The sequence below is a fragment of the Alosa pseudoharengus genome, unplaced genomic scaffold (assembly GCF_046254945.1).
Source record: "Alosa pseudoharengus isolate Yale_2024_CS ecotype anadromous, Long Island Sound unplaced genomic scaffold, YU_APseudo_1.1 YU_APseudo_1.1_scf_1, whole genome shotgun sequence".
Classification (NCBI taxonomy): Eukaryota; Metazoa; Chordata; class Actinopteri; order Clupeiformes; family Clupeidae; genus Alosa; species Alosa pseudoharengus.
The window spans coordinates 10,274,261-10,300,904 of record NW_027468564.1 but is presented as its reverse complement, the minus strand read 5'-3'; the positions used below and the strand labels follow the sequence as shown (position 1 = coordinate 10,300,904).

The 26,644-nt window shown below is 38.6% G+C and overlaps 1 protein-coding gene across 1 annotated transcript in view; it reads left to right on the top strand.

Moving 5' to 3' along the window:
- The first annotated feature begins 1,460 nt into the window (after positions 1–1,460).
- The window catches only part of LOC143116950 (uncharacterized), a 99,013-nt gene continuing 73,829 nt past the window's right edge, over positions 1,461–26,644 (top strand). Inside the window, exons 1-13 of the mRNA XM_076278360.1 lie at positions 1,461–1,527; positions 2,837–2,976; positions 5,653–5,766; positions 7,660–7,773; positions 9,679–9,792; positions 11,678–11,791; positions 13,673–13,786; positions 15,688–15,801; positions 17,683–17,796; positions 19,674–19,787; positions 21,669–21,782; positions 23,672–23,785; positions 25,677–25,790. Of these exons, the coding sequence (XP_076134475.1) occupies positions 2,861–2,976; positions 5,653–5,766; positions 7,660–7,773; positions 9,679–9,792; positions 11,678–11,791; positions 13,673–13,786; positions 15,688–15,801; positions 17,683–17,796; positions 19,674–19,787; positions 21,669–21,782; positions 23,672–23,785; positions 25,677–25,790 (1,370 nt within the window). The 5' untranslated portion in view covers positions 1,461–1,527; positions 2,837–2,860. The remainder of the gene's footprint in view (positions 1,528–2,836; positions 2,977–5,652; positions 5,767–7,659; positions 7,774–9,678; positions 9,793–11,677; positions 11,792–13,672; positions 13,787–15,687; positions 15,802–17,682; positions 17,797–19,673; positions 19,788–21,668; positions 21,783–23,671; positions 23,786–25,676; positions 25,791–26,644) is intronic.

Below are 26,644 nucleotides of genomic sequence, written 5' to 3'. Positions count from 1 at the left end.
ACCAGAGTCCGTGGAAGAGACCAGCTAGCAATCACATCTATGTTAAATAAATATATTTCCATCTATGTTAAATACATATATATGTATCAATATATTTTAAAATATAAGTAAATATTCAATATTGGCCACTTTCTTATATTTCTGCATATAATTAAATATATTTAAATATATGACACTAAGAAGCATGACCATATGACCCTTGATGAAGATTCTGATCACATGATCTATATATTTCAGACATATATTTATCTAGTTAATATTCTACTACGGTTTGATATTTTCAGCATTGATTAATACATATTTCACTATTGTATTTGTACTTCTGTTATCTTTTATTGTATTTTATTGAAAATCTTTGTTTTTGTTATGGAACCAGTGTAGAGAGTTACATGTTGTATGAAAGCAATTCAGCATACAATGAAGATCTACCTACCAGCAATTTTGACCACCTCGTAGACCGGCCAACTAGCTGCTACCTCTTGGCCGCCTTCCTCCCCTCCACCACATAGCGTTAGTTTCTAGCAAGACGTCCCCCCCAGAGGCGTTGAAAAAGTCTTCCTCATTATCTGAAATTACTAATGCAGTCAGTCGGCAAAATACTGGTTACAAAAGTCCCTGCCAATCCACTTAAACAGAGCAAACGTTTTACATTTGGACTAGTAGTAGCTGTTAGTTATGCTTGTAGTGAGAAAGCTGCAAAACGCTATTCCAACGACCTTACGTTGGTCTAGTGGCATATTTTGAAGTTGAAGGTAGCCTTTTTGTAAACCCCACCAATCCCTGCCTGTGTGCAAATAAGTTAATTGAATATATATATATATATATATATATATATATATATATATATATATATATATATATATATATATATATATATATAAACTTGATGTAGCTGCATTATGTGAATATATTTTTTTCCCTTTTCTTTTTCTGTATGGGCATAATCATTCATTTATTTGAAATGGGTAGCATTTTAAACTTGAGCTCTGGTGTTATTCTCAGGCATGTTTTAGGAAATCTTCATGTTCAAACATAACCAACTAGCTGAAATAATAAATAAAAAAAATAGTAAAAAAGAGTTTCATTATTTCCAGCTCCAGTTATTTTGGTTATATACTATAGGTTATATTCCCATCTACAGGTTTCTAATCTATTTTCATATGAGAGAATGTCCTGTTTAAATTGCATTTAATCCTTGTGCGAATATTATCTACTGCAGTAGGCCTATCGGCTTCTAAACACACGATAGCCTAGAGAAATCACAGATATTATACTGACACAGCATGAACTATTAAATTGTCCCTGAGATTTTGTCTGCAAATTCAATGATTTTACTGTAATCAATTTAGCCTACCATAACTTTCATTAAGGCTACGATCCAAAATCGCTTTTGACAAGGGGAGGGACTTTTGAAGTAGGCAGCCTAAAAGCGAAAGTAGCCAGCCTAAAAGCGAAAGTAGCCTAAATAGACTCCGCGTCAGTAGCGTAATTTGTCTTGTATCGAGAGCACACAGTTTGTAGCCTAAGGTAAGAAACCCACTATTTAATGTGTTCATATTATCATTTACTTTGTGTTTTCGGTATATGGAATATTTGGAATAAACTAATTAGAATGTTGTTGCATGAACTTGTCGTTGTTTAAGAAAAGTTTTCGCCAGAGAGAGATTTCCGCCTTTAGGTTAGGCAGGCCTTGCCCTAACAAACCAGTAGGCTAAATGCGGGCTTGCTAACATTAAAATATAAGATAGGCTACTGAATAGACTATGGGTTATTTCTTAATTTAACTCCATAGTAGGCTTGCATAATGTGTCGAGTTAGTCCACTCTTTTGCCGGTCCAGATTATGGAATCAAGCACAAAATCGTCGTGCGTAACTAGATAGGCTAGCATGCAACAGGCGCTGGCCTGTGACCAGCAAGGGCGTTTGCATAGGGACATCACATGTCCATACCAATACTTTAGGGTGACGAAATTGTCCATAACATTAGCGAAGTCATTCGTATTATTTGTTTTATTGTGAAGTCGTTTATTCCGATGCGTCCCCATAAAGTGTAGCCTACATCACCAGTACAACCAGTTTAGATATGCTGTCATTTGATTGGCTGAAACCTGAGTGTCAAAACATAAGCATAGGCCTCTTGTTGCGTTAATGGCAGACACATAGGAGGCTTGCAGGTGTGTGGACAATGATCTGTCTGCCAGTAGGATGCCCCTAGAAAGGGTAAAACTTCATATCAGTATTCATATTCCCTTTGTCCTTTATAATGCACATGTGGCCCCTTCTAGTGGATCAGCTTGGCCTATACACCAAAAAAATTAAAGAGATGGTTGTAGTAAAAATAAATCTTAATGAGTATGTGTATTGTGTTGTGTATGTTAGGGACCTTTAGGGTTTGTCAAGGGTCAACCCTGGAGCAGCCAGTGGGGCTTACATGCTTTTAGGGTCCCTACCCTTGACCTCTGACCCCATAGGCATGGCCGTGCACTTAATCCAGACCCAACTGTCATAAAGCAAACTAGACTACAATGGCCAAAGACCTTAATCTGTACTGAGGAATTTACTTTAGCCTATAGGCCTACACCTTAACATTTCTATTCAAGATTCCAGACATTTGTTCTTTCTTCTTGTAGAAATACTACAGTACTGATTCTTGTTTAGTTGCAGCTGCATGTTTGTTGTGCTTCTTTCATCATCTTCTGTTTGTTCTGTTTCTTCATCTTGTCAGAATACTGAAAACAAAGATAGCGGTTCATGTTTAGCTACAGTTATAATCTATAGTATGTGGTGACACATGAAACAAGAGGTAAAGCTGCATATGTCTCATGTACATTCCCAGAGAGACTCTCCCACTGCTGCTAGGATGAGTGTCTCTCAGGAGAGAGAGGAGGCTGCAGGTCACAGTGAGACACTCAGACCAGAGTCTGCAGCACACAGCTGTGTGCAACAAAGCAGCAAACCAACACACTCTGATGGAGGGTAAGTTAATCCACAGATACAGTACACATCATACCTGTCCCCACACACTCTGATGGAGGGTAAGTTAATCCACAGATACACTACACATCATACCTGTCCCCACACACTCTGATGGAGGGTAAGTTAATCCACAGATACAGTACACATCATACCTGTCCCCACACACTCTGATGGAGGGTAAATTAATCCACAGATACACTATGCATCATACCTGTCCCCACACACTCTGATGGAGGGTGAGTTAATCCACAGATACAGTACGCATCATACCTGTCCCCACACACTCTGATGGAGGGTAAGTTAGTACACAGATACAGTACACATCATACCTGTCCACACACCCCCTCTCTTCTCTGGTGCATTGGTGCCTCATTGTCTGTATTTGGAATTGTTTGGTTTCTTGTCTGTGCTGTCAGTGAACTTCCTAAACTGTTCAAATGAATCCAGATGTTCATGGGAGCAGCAGTAAAAAGAGAATTCAATAGTAATAGTGGCCATTAGATATTATTACACGGCTCTTCATAATGCTCTTCATAATGCTCAAGAATGCTGCTCCATTCATTTAAATTTGCCTTCCCAAAGTTCAGTGTTCTGATATTTCTTGATAACAGATCGTTGCTAAGTATAACAGGTTAGGCTAAAGAGCCATATCTTGGGGAGTTTATTTTTTCGTTCTGGCAAGTAGCCGTGTAATAAGCAGGATACAGGATAATGTATACAACGCCGGTCATTATTGGGAAATAGGTCCCTTCAGGGCGGAACTAATCTGGTTTCGCCCTGTCGGGACCTATTTCCAGATAATGACCGGCGTTCTATACATTATCCCTTACATACCATCTGTAGGCACCATCTGTAGGTACCATCTATAGGTACCATCTGTAGGGAAATAGCCTGGACGTAAGAGTATTCTCATTATGGACTCATTTGGCTAATCACTGGGAATTTACACTTCTGCAGCCTAAAGTCTGACTTAGGGGTAATGTGTAGGAGCCACGCTGCAAGTTGCCTAGACCGCTGTGAAGCTTTTGTAGTTGTGCGATGGTCTCTGTGTGTAGCTGTGAACCTTTTGTAGTTGTGTGTTGGTCTGTGTGTGTAGCTGTGAAGCTTTTGTAGTTGTGCGATGGTCTCTGTGTGTAGCTGTGAACCTTTTGTAGTTGTGTGTTGGTCTGTGTGTGTAGCTGTGAACCTTTTGTAGTTGTGTGTTGGTCTGTGTGTGTAGCTGTGAACCTTCTGTAGTTGTGTGTTGGTCTTTCTGTGTAGCTGTGAACCTTTTGTAGTTGTGTGTTGGTCTGTGTGTGTAGATGTGAACCTTTTGTAGTTGTGTGTTGGTCTGTGTGTGTAGCTGTGAACCTTTTGTAGTTGTGTGTTGGTCTTTCTGTGTAGCTGTGAACCTTTTGTAGTTGTGTGTTGGTCTGTGTGTGTAGATGTGAACCTTTTGTAGTTGTGTGTTGGTCTGTGTGTGTAGCTGTGAACCTTTTGTAGTTGTGTGTTGGTCTGTGTGTGTAGCTGTGAACCTTTTGTAGTTGTGTGTTGGTCTGTGTGTGTAGCTGTGTCTGTGGTGGCAAACTCCATAGACTGCCATGATTACATGTACAGCACTACACCACTGTGAACCTGTGTAAATTAACGGCACTACACCACTGTGAACCTGTGTAGGTAACGGCACTACACTACTGTGAACCTGTGTAGGTAACGGCACTACACTACTGTAATAATGTGTAAATTAACGGCACTACACCACTGTGAACCTGTGTAGGTAACGGCACTACACTACTGTGAACCTGTGTAAATTAACGGCACTACACCACTGTGAACCTTTGTAAATTAACGGCAACTTTTAGAGTGCAGCTCAGGTTCTTGTCTCTTTATAACCAGCCCACAGACTCACAGACCTCCATCTTCAGTGCCCAGCTGTATGAGTATTCATCAGTCTGCAGTCAGTCACATGAAATTCTACTCTCTCTCTCTTTCTTTCTCTCTCTCTCACTCACACACACACACACACACACACACAAACAGGAAATTGGATGGATGAGATGGAAAGCACTAACCTCTCCTAAATGGTGGACACCATGTAGAGATGTATATGTTATAGAAAACTATGGGAAATGCTAGTAGGAATACACTGTATTGTGTGTGTGTGTGTGTGTGTGTGTGAGTGAGAGAGAGAGAGAGAGAGAGAGAAAGAGAGAGAGAGAGAGATTAATTCTAAAATGGAGCATGTATTGTTGTAATATTACTGTAAGTGTGAAAATCACTCTGCAGTGGAATGAGTTACCTCTATTAAGAACTAGACGTGCCAGGGATTCTTTTATTCCTGTGGCTATTAGGAACCTGAATTCACTTGATTGATTTCTTGAAGCTTTTATACATTATGTGATTATTTATTTACTTATTTATTCTGTCCATGTTGATAATGACAGATGTGTACTGTCCAATTGGATTCGGTCGTTGTTTTTTAAGGGAAGGAGTGTCTCCATTGTTGTTGTGTGTCCTGTGCTGTGTTGTCAATGTTGTTGGCATCTGGTGGTGCTTTTACTGTGCATGTGTTTCAGACATCCTGCTGCACACTACATTTCCTTTTCTAAGGATAAATAAAGTGAAACTTGAACTTGAGAAGTTGAACTTGAGTTGATGTTACTGTAATCCGTTTCTTGTGTCTCTTTATGTAACCAGCTCACAGACACACAGACCTCCATCTCCTGTGCCCAGCTGTGTGTCCATGAAGAGTGATCGGTCCAAGGGTAATATGCCCACCTTCAGCAGTGAACCAGTTCCATCAGGTCTAATGTGAGTAGTCATCAGTCTGTTGACATGTCAGTCACATGCAATTCTACATACACACACACACACACACACACACACACACACACACACACACACACACACACACACAGCACCTTATATACAGAACTATGTCAACTCTCAACTATGACTGTGTTTACATACAGTATGAACATGGCTTCTATCAGATGATCTCCAATGACATTTAAAAATGAAATAAATAATCTTCTCACTGTAATTGCAGAAGATCACAAATAACTGATTTCCTCAGTTCTCCTGAAGTGTTCTATTGCTTGTTATCTTTACACATGCAAAGTTCAGGGTTGACATGCATAGACCTTGTGGCTCCTTGTAACAGCTGGGAAATTTATATAGTGTGTTTAATGCTTTATCATGTCAAAGAACCTAACCCTACCTATCCTGAATGGAGGAGAAATATACAACATTGAGACACGTCGGGCTATCTTCACTTGAAAGGAATTTCCCCTTGGGGATCAATAAAGTATCTATCTATCTATCTATGGGGTGTAAAGATTAACCGATACGTATCCGTATCCGTTTTTAACGCGTAAGATACGGCTACATCGATATGTGAAGCCTCGTATCGGAATAAAACTGAAATGGACCGGTCGTTATATAGATTTACTTGTTACAAATCGGTTCATAACCTTTTCTGTTCGCTCAGACTCTGATTTACGTTGCAAGCAGCGCGTTCATCACGCTTCCTGTTTTGAAACTACACATGGCACGGATTTGTGGGTAATGAAGTTCGTTTTGGGCTACACTCATTGCCCAATGTCGTCAAAGGACTTCATTACCCATACATCTACCGCAACTTAAGCACGTGACAACTCACACTCTGTCGGTGTTTTTATTCTTTTGTTTGTCAAAATCCAGCGCGAAATTAAACACTTACTATAGCATTCCTAAACGGCAACGATAGTCTGTAGAGTAGCCTTACGTTTGATGAAGGGATTTCCTTAATGCTAAAGAATAATTTGGCCCTTGCTCCTTAAACAATGTACAAATTATTATTATTTTGTTCATATTCACTCAGACTTGGAACAAAATAGGCCCAGTTCATTGATATGTAGGCCTATTTTGTTGTAGGCAATGAGAAAAGGCCAAGATTGTCTTAAGCACCGTTTTATTTTATTTCGGTATTGTCTTACGTCAACAATAGGCTACAGCTCCTTGAAAACAATCAGGTATAACTCTATAAAATCTATAAAGTATATAAAAATGTATTTTCATGTTGTATTTGGCTGCTTTGTTTGGCTGAAATGTAGACTATTCTTTTTTCATTTCAATACAGTATATGATACAAACCTCAGTTTAGATAATCATATTCACACATTTGTTTTTGCCTAATTGACATGACCATGATAATTTATAATATAAAATTAATGTGCACCTTAAGCAAATGATAAAAAATCTTTCAGAATGCTTTCCATTCTTCAACTGCATCGAACTGCATCGAATCGCATCGAATCGTACTGAATCGTTTTTTATGAACATGTATCTTTTCTTGTATCGAATCGTGCCCATGTATCTAGATGTGAATCGTGTCGTCTTTTACATGAGAGATTCACACCCCTACTATCTATCTATCTATCTATCTATCTATCTATCTATCTATGGAGAGAGCAGACCCACAGCGCTTCTCAAGGACATTGTCTGGAATCTCATCGGAGTGTCTCCATTGTTGTTGTGTGTCCTGTGCTGTGTTGTCAATGTTGTTGGCATCTGGTGGTGCTTTTACTGTGCATGTGTTTCAGACATCCTGCTGCACACTACATTTCCTTTTCTAAGGATAAATAAAGTGAAACTTGAACTTGAGAAGTTGAACTTGAGTTGATGTTACTGTAATCCGTTTCTTGTGTCTCTTTATGTAACCAGCTCACAGACACACAGACCTCCATCTCCTGTGCCCAGCTGTGTGTCCATGAAGAGTGATCGGTCCAAGGGTAATATGCCCACCTTCAGCAGTGAACCAGTTCCATCAGGTCTAATGTGAGTAGTCATCAGTCTGTTGACATGTCAGTCACATGCAATTCTACATACACACACACACACACACACACACACACACACACACACACACACACACACACACACACACACACAGCACCTTATATACAGAACTATGTCAACTCTCAACTATGACTGTGTTTACATACAGTATGAACATGGCTTCTATCAGATGATCTCCAATGACATTTAAAAACGAAATAAATAATCTTCTCACTGTAATTGCAGAAGATCACAAATAACTGATTTCCTCAGTTCTCCTGAAGTGTTCTATTGCTTGTTATCTTTACACATGCAAAGTTCAGGGTTGACATGCATAGACCTTGTGGCTCCTTGTAACAGCTGGGAAATTTATATAGTGTGTTTAATGCTTTATCATGTCAAAGAACCTAACCCTACCTATCCTGAATGGAGGAGAAATATACAACATTGAGACACGTCAGGCTATCTTCACTTGAAAGGAATTTCCCCTTGGGGATCGATCAATAAAGTATCTATCTATCTATCTATGGGGTGTAAAGATTAACCGATACGTATCCGTATCCGTTTTTAACGCGTAAGATACGGCTACATCGATATGTGAAGCCTCGTATCGGAATAAAACTGAAATGAACCGGTCGTTATATCGATTTACTTGTTACAAATCGGTTCATAACCTTTTCTGTTCGCTCAGACTCTGATTTACGTTGCAAGCAGCGCGTTCATCACGCTTCCTGTTTTGAAACTACACATGGCACGGATTTGTGGGTAATGAAGTTCGTTTTGGGCTACACTCATTGCCCAATGTCGTCAAAGGACTTCATTACCCATACATCTACCGCAACTTAAGCACGTGACAACTCACACTCTGTCGGTGTTTTTATTCTTTTGTTTGTCAAAATCCAGCGCGAAATTAAACACTTACTATAGCATTCCTAAACGGCAACGATAGTCTGTAGAGTAGCCTTACGTTTGATGAAGGGATTTCCTTAATGCTAAAGAATAATTTGGCCCTTGCTCCTTAAACAATGTACAAATTATTATTATTTTGTTCATATTCACTCAGACTTGGAACAAAATAGGCCCAGTTCATTGATATGTAGGCCTATTTTGTTGTAGGCAATGAGAAAAGGCCAAGATTGTCTTAAGCACCGTTTTATTTTATTTCGGTATTGTCTTACGTCAACAATAGGCTACAGCTCCTTGAAAAGAATCAGGTATAACTCTATAAAATCTATAAAGTATATAAAAATGTATTTTCATGTTGTATTTGGCTGCTTTGTTTGGCTGAAATGTAGACTATTCTTTTTTCATTTCAATACAGTATATGATACAAACCTCAGTTTAGATAATCATATTCACACATTTGTTTTTGCCTAATTGACATGACCATGATAATTTATAATATAAAATTAATGTGCACCTTAAGCAAATGATAAAAAATCTTTCAGAATGCTTTCCATTCTTCAACTGCATCGAACTGCATCGAATCGCATCGAATCGTACTGAATCGTTTTTTATGAACATGTATCTTTTCTTGTATCGAATCGTGCCCATGTATCTAGATGTGAATCGTGTCGTCTTTTACATGAGAGATTCACACCCCTACTATCTATCTATCTATCTATCTATCTATCTATCTATCTATGGAGAGAGCAGACCCACAGCGCTTCTCAAGGACATTGTCTGGAATCTCATCGGAGTGTCTCCATTGTTGTTGTGTGTCCTGTGCTGTGTTGTCAATGTTGTTGGCATCTGGTGGTGCTTTTACTGTGCATGTGTTTCAGACATCCTGCTGCACACTACATTTCCTTTTCTAAGGATAAATAAAGTGAAACTTGAACTTGAGAAGTTGAACTTGAGTTGATGTTACTGTAATCCGTTTCTTGTGTCTCTTTATGTAACCAGCTCACAGACACACAGACCTCCATCTCCTGTGCCCAGCTGTGTGTCCATGAAGAGTGATCGGTCCAAGGGTAATATGCCCACCTTCAGCAGTGAACCAGTTCCATCAGGTCTAATGTGAGTAGTCATCAGTCTGTTGACATGTCAGTCACATGCAATTCTACATACACACACACACACACACACACACACACACACACACACACACACAGCACCTTATATACAGAACTATGTCAACTCTCAACTATGACTGTGTTTACATACAGTATGAACATGGCTTCTATCAGATGATCTCCAATGACATTTAAAAACGAAATAAATAATCTTCTCACTGTAATTGCAGAAGATCACAAATAACTGATTTCCTCAGTTCTCCTGAAGTGTTCTATTGCTTGTTATCTTTACACATGCAAAGTTCAGGGTTGACATGCATAGACCTTGTGGCTCCTTGTAACAGCTGGGAAATTTATATAGTGTGTTTAATGCTTTATCATGTCAAAGAACCTAACCCTACCTATCCTGAATGGAGGAGAAATATACAACATTGAGACACGTCGGGCTATCTTCACTTGAAAGGAATTTCCCCTTGGGGATCAATAAAGTATCTATCTATCTATCTATGGGGTGTAAAGATTAACCGATACGTATCCGTATCCGTTTTTAACGCGTAAGATACGGCTACATCGATATGTGAAGCCTCGTATCGGAATAAAACTGAAATGAACCGGTCGTTATATAGATTTACTTGTTACAAATCGGTTCATAACCTTTTCTGTTCGCTCAGACTCTGATTTACGTTGCAAGCAGCGCGTTCATCACGCTTCCTGTTTTGAAACTACACATGGCACGGATTTGTGGGTAATGAAGTTCGTTTTGGGCTACACTCATTGCCCAATGTCGTCAAAGGACTTCATTACCCATACATCTACCGCAACTTAAGCACGTGACAACTCACACTCTGTCGGTGTTTTTATTCTTTTGTTTGTCAAAATCCAGCGCGAAATTAAACACTTACTATAGCATTCCTAAACGGCAACGATAGTCTGTAGAGTAGCCTTACGTTTGATGAAGGGATTTCCTTAATGCTAAAGAATAATTTGGCCCTTGCTCCTTAAACAATGTACAAATTATTATTATTTTGTTCATATTCACTCAGACTTGGAACAAAATAGGCCCAGTTCATTGATATGTAGGCCTATTTTGTTGTAGGCAATGAGAAAAGGCCAAGATTGTCTTAAGCACCGTTTTATTTTATTTCGGTATTGTCTTACGTCAACAATAGGCTACAGCTCCTTGAAAACAATCAGGTATAACTCTATAAAATCTATAAAGTATATAAAAAAGTATTTTCATGTTGTATTTGGCTGCTTTGTTTGGCTGAAATGTAGACTATTCTTTTTTCATTTCAATACAGTATATGATACAAACCTCAGTTTAGATCATCATATTCACACATTTGTTTTTGCCTAATTGACATGACCATGATAATTTATAATATAAAATTAATGTGCACCTTAAGCAAATGATAAAAAATCTTTCAGAATGCTTTCCATTCTTCAACTGCATCGAACTGCATCGAATCGCATCGAATCGTACTGAATCGTTTTTTATGAACATGTATCTTTTCTTGTATCGAATCGTGCCCATGTATCTAGATGTGAATCGTGTCGTCTTTTACATGAGAGATTCACACCCCTACTATCTATCTATCTATCTATCTATCTATCTATCTATCTATCTATGGAGAGAGCAGACCCACAGCGCTTCTCAAGGACATTGTCTGGAATCTCATCGGAGTGTCTCCATTGTTGTTGTGTGTCCTGTGCTGTGTTGTCAATGTTGTTGGCATCTGGTGGTGCTTTTACTGTGCATGTGTTTCAGACATCCTGCTGCACACTACATTTCCTTTTCTAAGGATAAATAAAGTGAAACTTGAACTTGAGAAGTTGAACTTGAGTTGAGGTTACTGTAATCCGTTTCTTGTGTCTCTTTATGTAACCAGCTCACAGACACACAGACCTCCATCTCCTGTGCCCAGCTGTGTGTCCATGAAGAGTGATCGGTCCAAGGGTAATATGCCCACCTTCAGCAGTGAACCAGTTCCATCAGGTCTAATGTGAGTAGTCATCAGTCTGTTGACATGTCAGTCACATGCAATTCTACATACACACACACACACACACACACACACACACACACACACACACACAGCACCTTATATACAGAACTATGTCAACTCTCAACTATGACTGTGTTTACATACAGTATGAACATGGCTTCTATCAGATGATCTCCAATGACATTTAAAAATGAAATAAATAATCTTCTCACTGTAATTGCAGAAGATCACAAATAACTGATTTCCTCAGTTCTCCTGAAGTGTTCTATTGCTTGTTATCTTTACACATGCAAAGTTCAGGGTTGGCATGCATAGGCCTTGTGGCTCCTTGTAACAGCTGGGAAATTTATATAGTGTGTTTAATGCTTTATCATGTCAAAGAACCTAACCCTACCTATCCTGAATGGAGGAGAAATATACAACATTGAGACACGTCGGGCTATCTTCACTTGAAAGGAATTTCCCCTTGGGGATCAATAAAGTATCTATCTATCTATCTATGGGGTGTAAAGATTAACCGATACGTATCCGTATCCGTTTTTAACGCGTAAGATACGGCTACATCGATATGTGAAGCCTCGTATCGGAATAAAACTGAAATGAACCGGTCGTTATATAGATTTACTTGTTACAAATCGGTTCATAACCTTTTCTGTTCGCTCAGACTCTGATTTACGTTGCAAGCAGCGCGTTCATCACGCTTCCTGTTTTGAAACTACACATGGCACGGATTTGTGGGTAATGAAGTTCGTTTTGGGCTACACTCATTGCCCAATGTCGTCAAAGGACTTCATTACCCATACATCTACCGCAACTTAAGCACGTGACAACTCACACTCTGTCGGTGTTTTTATTCTTTTGTTTGTCAAAATCCAGCGCGAAATTAAACACTTACTATAGCATTCCTAAACGGCAACGATAGTCTGTAGAGTAGCCTTACGTTTGATGAAGGGATTTCCTTAATGCTAAAGAATAATTTGGCCCTTGCTCCTTAAACAATGTACAAATTATTATTATTTTGTTCATATTCACTCAGACTTGGAACAAAATAGGCCCAGTTCATTGATATGTAGGCCTATTTTGTTGTAGGCAATGAGAAAAGGCCAAGATTGTCTTAAGCACCGTTTTATTTTATTTCGGTATTGTCTTACGTCAACAATAGGCTACAGCTCCTTGAAAACAATCAGGTATAACTCTATAAAATCTATAAAGTATATAAAAATGTATTTTCATGTTGTATTTGGCTGCTTTGTTTGGCTGAAATGTAGACTATTCTTTTTTCATTTCAATACAGTATATGATACAAACCTCAGTTTAGATAATCATATTCACACATTTGTTTTTGCCTAATTGACATGACCATGATAATTTATAATATAAAATTAATGTGCACCTTAAGCAAATGATAAAAAATCTTTCAGAATGCTTTCCATTCTTCAACTGCATCGAACTGCATCGAATCGCATCGAATCGTACTGAATCGTTTTTTATGAACATGTATCTTTTCTTGTATCGAATCGTGCCCATGTATCTAGATGTGAATCGTGTCGTCTTTTACATGAGAGATTCACACCCCTACTATCTATCTATCTATCTATCTATCTATCTATCTATCTATGGAGAGAGCAGACCCACAGCGCTTCTCAAGGACATTGTCTGGAATCTCATCGGAGTGTCTCCATTGTTGTTGTGTGTCCTGTGCTGTGTTGTCAATGTTGTTGGCATCTGGTGGTGCTTTTACTGTGCATGTGTTTCAGACATCCTGCTGCACACTACATTTCCTTTTCTAAGGATAAATAAAGTGAAACTTGAACTTGAGAAGTTGAACTTGAGTTGATGTTACTGTAATCCGTTTCTTGTGTCTCTTTATGTAACCAGCTCACAGACACACAGACCTCCATCTCCTGTGCCCAGCTGTGTGTCCATGAAGAGTGATCGGTCCAAGGGTAATATGCCCACCTTCAGCAGTGAACCAGTTCCATCAGGTCTAATGTGAGTAGTCATCAGTCTGTTGACATGTCAGTCACATGCAATTCTACATACACACACACACACACACACACACACACACACACACACACACACACACACACACACACACACACAGCACCTTATATACAGAACTATGTCAACTCTCAACTATGACTGTGTTTACATACAGTATGAACATGGCTTCTATCAGATGATCTCCAATGACATTTAAAAATGAAATAAATAATCTTCTCACTGTAATTGCAGAAGATCACAAATAACTGATTTCCTCAGTTCTCCTGAAGTGTTCTATTGCTTGTTATCTTTACACATGCAAAGTTCAGGGTTGGCATGCATAGGCCTTGTGGCTCCTTGTAACAGCTGGGAAATTTATATAGTGTGTTTAATGCTTTATCATGTCAAAGAACCTAACCCTACCTATCCTGAATGGAGGAGAAATATACAACATTGAGACACGTCGGGCTATCTTCACTTGAAAGGAATTTCCCCTTGGGGATCAATAAAGTATCTATCTATCTATCTATGGGGTGTAAAGATTAACCGATACGTATCCGTATCCGTTTTTAACGCGTAAGATACGGCTACATCGATATGTGAAGCCTCGTATCGGAATAAAACTGAAATGAACCGGTCGTTATATAGATTTACTTGTTACAAATCGGTTCATAACCTTTTCTGTTCGCTCAGACTCTGATTTACGTTGCAAGCAGCGCGTTCATCACGCTTCCTGTTTTGAAACTACACATGGCACGGATTTGTGGGTAATGAAGTTCGTTTTGGGCTACACTCATTGCCCAATGTCGTCAAAGGACTTCATTACCCATACATCTACCGCAACTTAAGCACGTGACAACTCACACTCTGTCGGTGTTTTTATTCTTTTGTTTGTCAAAATCCAGCGCGAAATTAAACACTTACTATAGCATTCCTAAACGGCAACGATAGTCTGTAGAGTAGCCTTACGTTTGATGAAGGGATTTCCTTAATGCTAAAGAATAATTTGGCCCTTGCTCCTTAAACAATGTACAAATTATTATTATTTTGTTCATATTCACTCAGACTTGGAACAAAATAGGCCCAGTTCATTGATATGTAGGCCTATTTTGTTGTAGGCAATGAGAAAAGGCCAAGATTGTCTTAAGCACCGTTTTATTTTATTTCGGTATTGTCTTACGTCAACAATAGGCTACAGCTCCTTGAAAACAATCAGGTATAACTCTATAAAATCTATAAAGTATATAAAAATGTATTTTCATGTTGTATTTGGCTGCTTTGTTTGGCTGAAATGTAGACTATTCTTTTTTCATTTCAATACAGTATATGATACAAACCTCAGTTTAGATAATCATATTCACACATTTGTTTTTGCCTAATTGACATGACCATGATAATTTATAATATAAAATTAATGTGCACCTTAAGCAAATGATAAAAAATCTTTCAGAATGCTTTCCATTCTTCAACTGCATCGAACTGCATCGAATCGCATCGAATCGTACTGAATCGTTTTTTATGAACATGTATCTTTTCTTGTATCGAATCGTGCCCATGTATCTAGATGTGAATCGTGTCGTCTTTTACATGAGAGATTCACACCCCTACTATCTATCTATCTATCTATCTATCTATCTATCTATCTATGGAGAGAGCAGACCCACAGCGCTTCTCAAGGACATTGTCTGGAATCTCATCGGAGTGTCTCCATTGTTGTTGTGTGTCCTGTGCTGTGTTGTCAATGTTGTTGGCATCTGGTGGTGCTTTTACTGTGCATGTGTTTCAGACATCCTGCTGCACACTACATTTCCTTTTCTAAGGATAAATAAAGTGAAACTTGAACTTGAGAAGTTGAACTTGAGTTGATGTTACTGTAATCCGTTTCTTGTGTCTCTTTATGTAACCAGCTCACAGACACACAGACCTCCATCTCCTGTGCCCAGCTGTGTGTCCATGAAGAGTGATCGGTCCAAGGGTAATATGCCCACCTTCAGCAGTGAACCAGTTCCATCAGGTCTAATGTGAGTAGTCATCAGTCTGTTGACATGTCAGTCACATGCAATTCTACATACACACACACACACACACACACACACACACACACACACACACACAGCACCTTATATACAGAACTATGTCAACTCTCAACTATGACTGTGTTTACATACAGTATGAACATGGCTTCTATCAGATGATCTCCAATGACATTTAAAAATGAAATAAATAATCTTCTCACTGTAATTGCAGAAGATCACAAATAACTGATTTCCTCAGTTCTCCTGAAGTGTTCTATTGCTTGTTATCTTTACACATGCAAAGTTCAGGGTTGACATGCATAGACCTTGTGGCTCCTTGTAACAGCTGGGAAATTCATATAGTGTGTTTAATGCTTTATCATGTCAAAGAACCTAACCCTACCTATCCTGAATGGAGGAGAAATATACAACATTGAGACACGTCGGGCTATCTTCACTTGAAAGGAATTTCCCCTTGGGGATCAATAAAGTATCTATCTATCTATCTATGGGGTGTAAAGATTAACCGATACGTATCCGTATCCGTTTTTAACGCGTAAGATACGGCTACATCGATATGTGAAGCCTCGTATCGGAATAAAACTGAAATGAACCGGTCGTTATATAGATTTACTTGTTACAAATCGGTTCATAACCTTTTCTGTTCGCTCAGACTCTGATTTACGTTGCAAGCAGCGCGTTCATCACGCTTCCTGTTTTGAAACTACACATGGCACGGATTTGTGGGTAATGAAGTTCGTTTTGGGCTACACTCATTGCCCAATGTCGTCAAAGGACTTCATTACCCATACATCTACCGCAACTTAAGCACGTGACAACTCACACTCTGTCGGTGTTTTTATTCTTTTGTTTGTCAAAATCCAGCGCGAAATTAAACACTTACTATAGCATTCCTAAACGGCAACGATAGTCTGTAGAGTAGCCTTACGTTTGATGAAGGGATTTCCTTAATGCTAAAGAATAATTTGGCCCTTGCTCCTTAAACAATGTACAAATTATTATTATTTTGTTCATATTCACTCAGACTTGGAACAAAACAGGCCCAGTTCATTGATATGTAGGCCTATTTTGTTGTAGGCAATGAGAAAAGGCCAAGATTGTCTTAAGCACCGTTTTATTTTATTTCGGTATTGTCTTACGTCAACAATAGGCTACAGCTCCTTGAAAACAATCAGGTATAACTCTATAAAATCTATAAAGTATATAAAAAAGTATTTTCATGTTGTATTTGGCTGCTTTGTTTGGCTGAAATGTAGACTATTCTTTTTTCATTTCAATACAGTATATGATACAAACCTCAGTTTAGATAATCATATTCACACATTTGTTTTTGCCTAATTGACATGACCATGATAATTTATAATATAAAATTAATGTGCACCTTAAGCAAATGATAAAAAATCTTTCAGAATGCTTTCCATTCTTCAACTGCATCGAACTGCATCGAATCGCATCGAATCGTACTGAATCGTTTTTTATGAACATGTATCTTTTCTTGTATCGAATCGTGCCCATGTATCTAGATGTGAATCGTGTCGTCTTTTACATGAGAGATTCACACCCCTACTATCTATCTATCTATCTATCTATCTATCTATCTATCTATGGAGAGAGCAGACCCACAGCGCTTCTCAAGGACATTGTCTGGAATCTCATCGGAGTGTCTCCATTGTTGTTGTGTGTCCTGTGCTGTGTTGTCAATGTTGTTGGCATCTGGTGGTGCTTTTACTGTGCATGTGTTTCAGACATCCTGCTGCACACTACATTTCCTTTTCTAAGGATAACTAAAGTGAAACTTGAACTTGAGAAGTTGAACTTGAGTTGATGTTACTGTAATCCGTTTCTTGTGTCTCTTTATGTAACCAGCTCACAGACACACAGACCTCCATCTCCTGTGCCCAGCTGTGTGTCCATGAAGAGTGATCGGTCCAAGGGTAATATGCCCACCTTCAGCAGTGAACCAGTTCCATCAGGTCTAATGTGAGTAGTCATCAGTCTGTTGACATGTCAGTCACATGCAATTCTACATACACACACACACACACACACACACACACACACACACACACAGCACCTTATATACAGAACTATGTCAACTCTCAACTATGACTGTGTTTACATACAGTATGAACATGGCTTCTATCAGATGATCTCCAATGACATTTAAAAACGAAATAAATAATCTTCTCACTGTAATTGCAGAAGATCACAAATAACTGATTTCCTCAGTTCTCCTGAAGTGTTCTATTGCTTGTTATCTTTACACATGCAAAGTTCAGGGTTGACATGCATAGACCTTGTGGCTCCTTGTAACAGCTGGGAAATTTATATAGTGTGTTTAATGCTTTATCATGTCAAAGAACCTAACCCTACCTATCCTGAATGGAGGAGAAATATACAACATTGAGACACGTCGGGCTATCTTCACTTGAAAGGAATTTCCCCTTGGGGATCAATAAAGTATCTATCTATCTATCTATGGGGTGTAAAGATTAACCGATACGTATCCGTATCCGTTTTTAACGCGTAAGATACGGCTACATCGATATGTGAAGCCTCGTATCGGAATAAAACTGAAATGAACCGGTCGTTATATAGATTTACTTGTTACAAATCGGTTCATAACCTTTTCTGTTCGCTCAGACTCTGATTTACGTTGCAAGCAGCGCGTTCATCACGCTTCCTGTTTTGAAACTACACATGGCACGGATTTGTGGGTAATGAAGTTCGTTTTGGGCTACACTCATTGCCCAATGTCGTCAAAGGACTTCATTACCCATACATCTACCGCAACTTAAGCACGTGACAACTCACACTCTGTCGGTGTTTTTATTCTTTTGTTTGTCAAAATCCAGCGCGAAATTAAACACTTACTATAGCATTCCTAAACGGCAACGATAGTCTATAGAGTAGCCTTACGTTTGATGAAGGGATTTCCTTAATGCTAAAGAATAATTTGGCCCTTGCTCCTTAAACAATGTACAAATTATTATTATTTTGTTCATATTCACTCAGACTTGGAACAAAATAGGCCCAGTTCATTGATATGTAGGCCTATTTTGTTGTAGGCAATGAGAAAAGGCCAAGATTGTCTTAAGCACCGTTTTATTTTATTTCGGTATTGTCTTACGTCAACAATAGGCTACAGCTCCTTGAAAACAATCAGGTATAACTCTATAAAATCTATAAAGTATATAAAAAAGTATTTTCATGTTGTATTTGGCTGCTTTGTTTGGCTGAAATGTAGACTATTCTTTTTTCATTTCAATACAGTATATGATACAAACCTCAGTTTAGATAATCATATTCACACATTTGTTTTTGCCTAATTGACATGACCATGATAATTTATAATATAAAATTAATGTGCACCTTAAGCAAATGATAAAAAATCTTTCAGAATGCTTTCCATTCTTCAACTGCATCGAACTGCATCGAATCGCATCGAATCGTACTGAATCGTTTTTTATGAACATGTATCTTTTCTTGTATCGAATCGTGCCCATGTATCTAGATGTGAATCGTGTCGTCTTTTACATGAGAGATTCACACCCCTACTATCTATCTATCTATCTATCTATCTATCTATCTATCTATGGAGAGAGCAGACCCACAGCGCTTCTCAAGGACATTGTCTGGAATCTCATCGGAGTGTCTCCATTGTTGTTGTGTGTCCTGTGCTGTGTTGTCAATGTTGTTGGCATCTGGTGGTGCTTTTACTGTGCATGTGTTTCAGACATCCTGCTGCACACTACATTTCCTTTTCTAAGGATAAATAAAGTGAAACTTGAACTTGAGAAGTTGAACTTGAGTTGATGTTACTGTAATCCGTTTCTTGTGTCTCTTTATGTAACCAGCTCACAGACACACAGACCTCCATCTCCTGTGCCCAGCTGTGTGTCCATGAAGAGTGATCGGTCCAAGGGTAATATGCCCACCTTCAGCAGTGAACCAGTTCCATCAGGTCTAATGTGAGTAGTCATCAGTCTGTTGACATGTCAGTCACATGCAATTCTACATACACACACACACACACACACACACACACACACACACACACACACAGCACCTTATATACAGAACTATGTCAACTCTCAACTATGACTGTGTTTACATACAGTATGAACATGGCTTCTATCAGATGATCTCCAATGACATTTAAAAATGAAATAAATAATCTTCTCACTGTAATTGCAGAAGATCACAAATAACTGATTTCCTCAGTTCTCCTGAAGTGTTCTATTGCTTGTTATCTTTACACATGCAAAGTTCAGGGTTGACATGCATAGACCTTGTGGCTCCTTGTAACAGCTGGGAAATTCATATAGTGTGTTTAATGCTTTATCATGTCAAAGAACCTAACCCTACCTATCCTGAATGGAGGAGAAATATACAACATTGAGACACGTCGGGCTATCTTCACTTGAAAGGAATTTCCCCTTGGGGATCAATAAAGTATCTATCTATCTATCTATGGGGTGTAAAGATTAACCGATACGTATCCGTATCCGTTTTTAACGCGTAAGATACGGCTACATCGATATGTGAAGCCTCGTATCGGAATAAAACTGAAATGAACCGGTCGTTATATAGATTTACTTGTTACAAATCGGTTCATAACCTTTTCTGTTCGCTCAGACTCTGATTTACGTTGCAAGCAGCGCGTTCATCACGCTTCCTGTTTTGAAACTACACATGGCACGGATTTGTGGGTAATGAAGTTCGTTTTGGGCTACACTCATTGCCCAATGTCGTCAAAGGACTTCATTACCCATACATCTACCGCAACTTAAGCACGTGACAACTCACACTCTGTCGGTGTTTTTATTCTTTTGTTTGTCAAAATCCAGCGCGAAATTAAACACTTACTATAGCATTCCTAAACGGCAACGATAGTCTGTAGAGTAGCCTTACGTTTGATGAAGGGATTTCCTTAATGCTAAAGAATAATTTGGCCCTTGCTCCTTAAACAATGTACAAATTATTATTATTTTGTTCATATTCACTCAGACTTGGAACAAAACAGGCCCAGTTCATTGATATGTAGGCCTATTTTGTTGTAGGCAATGAGAAAAGGCCAAGATTGTCTTAAGCACCGTTTTATTTTATTTCGGTATTGTCTTACGTCAACAATAGGCTACAGCTCCTTGAAAACAATCAGGTATAACTCTATAAAATCTATAAAGTATATAAAAAAGTATTTTCATGTTGTATTTGGCTGCTTTGTTTGGCTGAAATGTAGACTATTCTTTTTTCATTTCAATACAGTATATGATACAAACCTCAGTTTAGATAATCATATTCACACATTTGTTTTTGCCTAATTGACATGACCATGATAATTTATAATATAAAATTAATGTGCACCTTAAGCAAATGATAAAAAATCTTTCAGAATGCTTTCCATTCTTCAACTGCATCGAACTGCATCGAATCGCATCGAATCGTACTGAATCGTTTTTTATGAACATGTATCTTTTCTTGTATCGAATCGTGCCCATGTATCTAGATGTGAATCGTGTCGTCTTTTACATGAGAGATTCACACCCCTACTATCTATCTATCTATCTATCTATCTATCTATCTATCTATGGAGAGAGCAGACCCACAGCGCTTCTCAAGGACATTGTCTGGAATCTCATCGGAGTGTCTCCATTGTTGTTGTGTGTCCTGTGCTGTGTTGTCAATGTTGTTGGCATCTGGTGGTGCTTTTACTGTGCATGTGTTTCAGACATCCTGCTGCACACTACATTTCCTTTTCTAAGGATAACTAAAGTGAAACTTGAACTTGAGAAGTTGAACTTGAGTTGATGTTACTGTAATCCGTTTCTTGTGTCTCTTTATGTAACCAGCTCACAGACACACAGACCTCCATCTCCTGTGCCCAGCTGTGTGTCCATGAAGAGTGATCGGTCCAAGGGTAATATGCCCACCTTCAGCAGTGAACCAGTTCCATCAGGTCTAATGTGAGTAGTCATCAGTCTGTTGACATGTCAGTCACATGCAATTCTACATACACACACACACACACACACACACACACACACACACACACACACACACACACAGCACCTTATATACAGAACTATGTCAACTCTCAACTATGACTGTGTTTACATACAGTATGAACATGGCTTCTATCAGATGATCTCCAATGACATTTAAAAACGAAATAAATAATCTTCTCACTGTAATTGCAGAAGATCACAAATAACTGATTTCCTCAGTTCTCCTGAAGTGTTCTATTGCTTGTTATCTTTACACATGCAAAGTTCAGGGTTGACATGCATAGACCTTGTGGCTCCTTGTAACAGCTGGGAAATTTATATAGTGTGTTTAATGCTTTATCATGTCAAAGAACCTAACCCTACCTATCCTGAATGGAGGAGAAATATACAACATTGAGACACGTCGGGCTATCTTCACTTGAAAGGAATTTCCCCTTGGGGATCAATAAAGTATCTATCTATCTATCTATGGGGTGTAAAGATTAACCGATACGTATCCGTATCCGTTTTTAACGCGTAAGATACGGCTACATCGATATGTGAAGCCTCGTATCGGAATAAAACTGAAATGAACCGGTCGTTATATAGATTTACTTGTTACAAATCGGTTCATAACCTTTTCTGTTCGCTCAGACTCTGATTTACGTTGCAAGCAGCGCGTTCATCACGCTTCCTGTTTTGAAACTACACATGGCACGGATTTGTGGGTAATGAAGTTCGTTTTGGGCTACACTCATTGCCCAATGTCGTCAAAGGACTTCATTACCCATACATCTACCGCAACTTAAGCACGTGACAACTCACACTCTGTCGGTGTTTTTATTCTTTTGTTTGTCAAAATCCAGCGCGAAATTAAACACTTACTATAGCATTCCTAAACGGCAACGATAGTCTATAGAGTAGCCTTACGTTTGATGAAGGGATTTCCTTAATGCTAAAGAATAATTTGGCCCTTGCTCCTTAAACAATGTACAAATTATTATTATTTTGTTCATATTCACTCAGACTTGGAACAAAATAGGCCCAGTTCATTGATATGTAGGCCTATTTTGTTGTAGGCAATGAGAAAAGGCCAAGATTGTCTTAAGCACCGTTTTATTTTATTTCGGTATTGTCTTACGTCAACAATAGGCTACAGCTCCTTGAAAACAATCAGGTATAACTCTATAAAATCTATAAAGTATATAAAAAAGTATTTTCATGTTGTATTTGGCTGCTTTGTTTGGCTGAAATGTAGACTATTCTTTTTTCATTTCAATACAGTATATGATACAAACCTCAGTTTAGATAATCATATTCACACATTTGTTTTTGCCTAATTGACATGACCATGATAATTTATAATATAAAATTAATGTGCACCTTAAGCAAATGATAAAAAATCTTTCAGAATGCTTTCCATTCTTCAACTGCATCGAACTGCATCGAATCGCATCGAATCGTACTGAATCGTTTTTTATGAACATGTATCTTTTCTTGTATCGAATCGTGCCCATGTATCTAGATGTGAATCGTGTCGTCTTTTACATGAGAGATTCACACCCCTACTATCTATCTATCTATCTATCTATCTATCTATCTATCTATGGAGAGAGCAGACCCACAGCGCTTCTCAAGGACATTGTCTGGAATCTCATCGGAGTGTCTCCATTGTTGTTGTGTGTCCTGTGCTGTGTTGTCAATGTTGTTGGCATCTGGTGGTGCTTTTACTGTGCATGTGTTTCAGACATCCTGCTGCACACTACATTTCCTTTTCTAAGGATAAATAAAGTGAAACTTGAACTTGAGAAGTTGAACTTGAGTTGATGTTACTGTAATCCGTTTCTTGTGTCTCTTTATGTAACCAGCTCACAGACACACAGACCTCCATCTCCTGTGCCCAGCTGTGTGTCCATGAAGAGTGATCGGTCCAAGGGTAATATGCCCACCTTCAGCAGTGAACCAGTTCCATCAGGTCTAATGTGAGTAGTCATCAGTCTGTTGACATGTCAGTCACATGCAATTCTACATACACACACACACACACACACACACACACACACACACACACACACACACACAGCACCTTATATACAGAACTATGTCAACTCTCAACTATGACTGTGTTTACATACAGTATGAACATGGCTTCTATCAGATGATCTCCAATGACATTTAAAAACGAAATAAATAATCTTCTCACTGTAATTGCAGAAGATCACAAATAACTGATTTCCTCAGTTCTCCTGAAGTGTTCTATTGCTTGTTATCTTTACACATGCAAAGTTCAGGGTTGACATGCATAGACCTTGTGGCTCCTTGTAACAGCTGGGAAATTTATATAGTGTGTTTAATGCTTTATCATGTCAAAGAACCTAACCCTACCTATCCTGAATGGAGGAGAAATATACAACATTGAGACACGTCAGGCTATCTTCACTTGAAAGGAATTTCCCCTTGGGGATCGATCAATAAAGTATCTATCTATCTATCTATGGGGTGTAAAGATTAACCGATACGTATCCGTATCCGTTTTTAACGTGTAAGATACGGCTACATCGATATGTGAAGCCTCGTATCGGAATAAAACTGAAATGAACCGGTCGTTATATCGATTTACTTGTTACAAATCGGTTCATAACCTTTTCTGTTCGCTCAGACTCTGATTTACGTTGCAAGCAGCGCGTTCATCACGCTTCCTGTTTTGAAACTACACATGGCACGGATTTGTGGGTAATGAAGTTCGTTTTGGGCTACACTCATTGCCCAATGTCGTCAAAGGACTTCATTACCCATACATCTACCGCAACTTAAGCACGTGACAACTCACACTCTGTCGGTGTTTTTATTCTTTTGTTTGTCAAAATCCAGCGCGAAATTAAACACTTACTATAGCATTCCTAAACGGCAACGATAGTCTGTAGAGTAGCCTTACGTTTGATGAAGGGATTTCCTTAATGCTAAAGAATAATTTGGCCCTTGCTCCTTAAACAATGTACAAATTATTATTATTTTGTTCATATTCACTCAGACTTGGAACAAAATAGGCCCAGTTCATTGATATGTAGGCCTATTTTGTTGTAGGCAATGAGAAAAGGCCAAGATTGTCTTAAGCACCGTTTTATTTTATTTCGGTATTGTCTTACGTCAACAATAGGCTACAGCTCCTTGAAAAGAATCAGGTATAACTCTATAAAATCTATAAAGTATATAAAAATGTATTTTCATGTTGTATTTGGCTGCTTTGTTTGGCTGAAATGTAGACTATTCTTTTTTCATTTCAATACAGTATATGATACAAACCTCAGTTTAGATAATCATATTCACACATTTGTTTTTGCCTAATTGACATGACCATGATAATTTATAATATAAAATTAATGTGCACCTTAAGCAAATGATAAAAAATCTTTCAGAATGCTTTCCATTCTTCAACTGCATCGAACTGCATCGAATCGCATCGAATCGTACTGAATCGTTTTTTATGAACATGTATCTTTTCTTGTATCGAATCGTGCCCATGTATCTAGATGTGAATCGTGTCGTCTTTTACATGAGAGATTCACACCCCTACTATCTATCTATCTATCTATCTATCTATCTATCTATCTATGGAGAGAGCAGACCCACAGCGCTTCTCAAGGACATTGTCTGGAATCTCATCGGAGTGTCTCCATTGTTGTTGTGTGTCCTGTGCTGTGTTGTCAATGTTGTTGGCATCTGGTGGTGCTTTTACTGTGCATGTGTTTCAGACATCCTGCTGCACACTACATTTCCTTTTCTAAGGATAAATAAAGTGAAACTTGAACTTGAGAAGTTGAACTTGAGTTGATGTTACTGTAATCCGTTTCTTGTGTCTCTTTATGTAACCAGCTCACAGACACACAGACCTCCATCTCCTGTGCCCAGCTGTGTGTCCATGAAGAGTGATCGGTCCAAGGGTAATATGCCCACCTTCAGCAGTGAACCAGTTCCATCAGGTCTAATGTGAGTAGTCATCAGTCTGTTGACATGTCAGTCACATGCAATTCTACATACACACACACACACACACACACACACACACACACACACACACACACAGCACCTTATATACAGAACTATGTCAACTCTCAACTATGACTGTGTTTACATACAGTATGAACATGGCTTCTATCAGATGATCTCCAATGACATTTAAAAACGAAATAAATAATCTTCTCACTGTAATTGCAGAAGATCACAAATAACTGATTTCCTCAGTTCTCCTGAAGTGTTCTATTGCTTGTTATCTTTACACATGCAAAGTTCAGGGTTGACATGCATAGACCTTGTGGCTCCTTGTAACAGCTGGGAAATTTATATAGTGTGTTTAATGCTTTATCATGTCAAAGAACCTAACCCTACCTATCCTGAATGGAGGAGAAATATACAACATTGAGACACGTCGGGCTATCTTCACTTGAAAGGAATTTCCCCTTGGGGATCAATAAAGTATCTATCTATCTATCTATGGGGTGTAAAGATTAACCGATACGTATCCGTATCCGTTTTTAACGCGTAAGATACGGCTACATCGATATGTGAAGCCTCGTATCGGAATAAAACTGAAATGAACCGGTCGTTATATCGATTTACTTGTTACAAATCGGTTCATAACCTTTTCTGTTCGCTCAGACTCTGATTTACGTTGCAAGCAGCGCGTTCATCACGCTTCCTGTTTTGAAACTACACATGGCACGGATTTGTGGGTAATGAAGTTCGTTTTGGGCTACACTCATTGCCCAATGTCGTCAAAGGACTTCATTACCCATACATCTACCGCAACTTAAGCACGTGACAACTCACACTCTGTCGGTGTT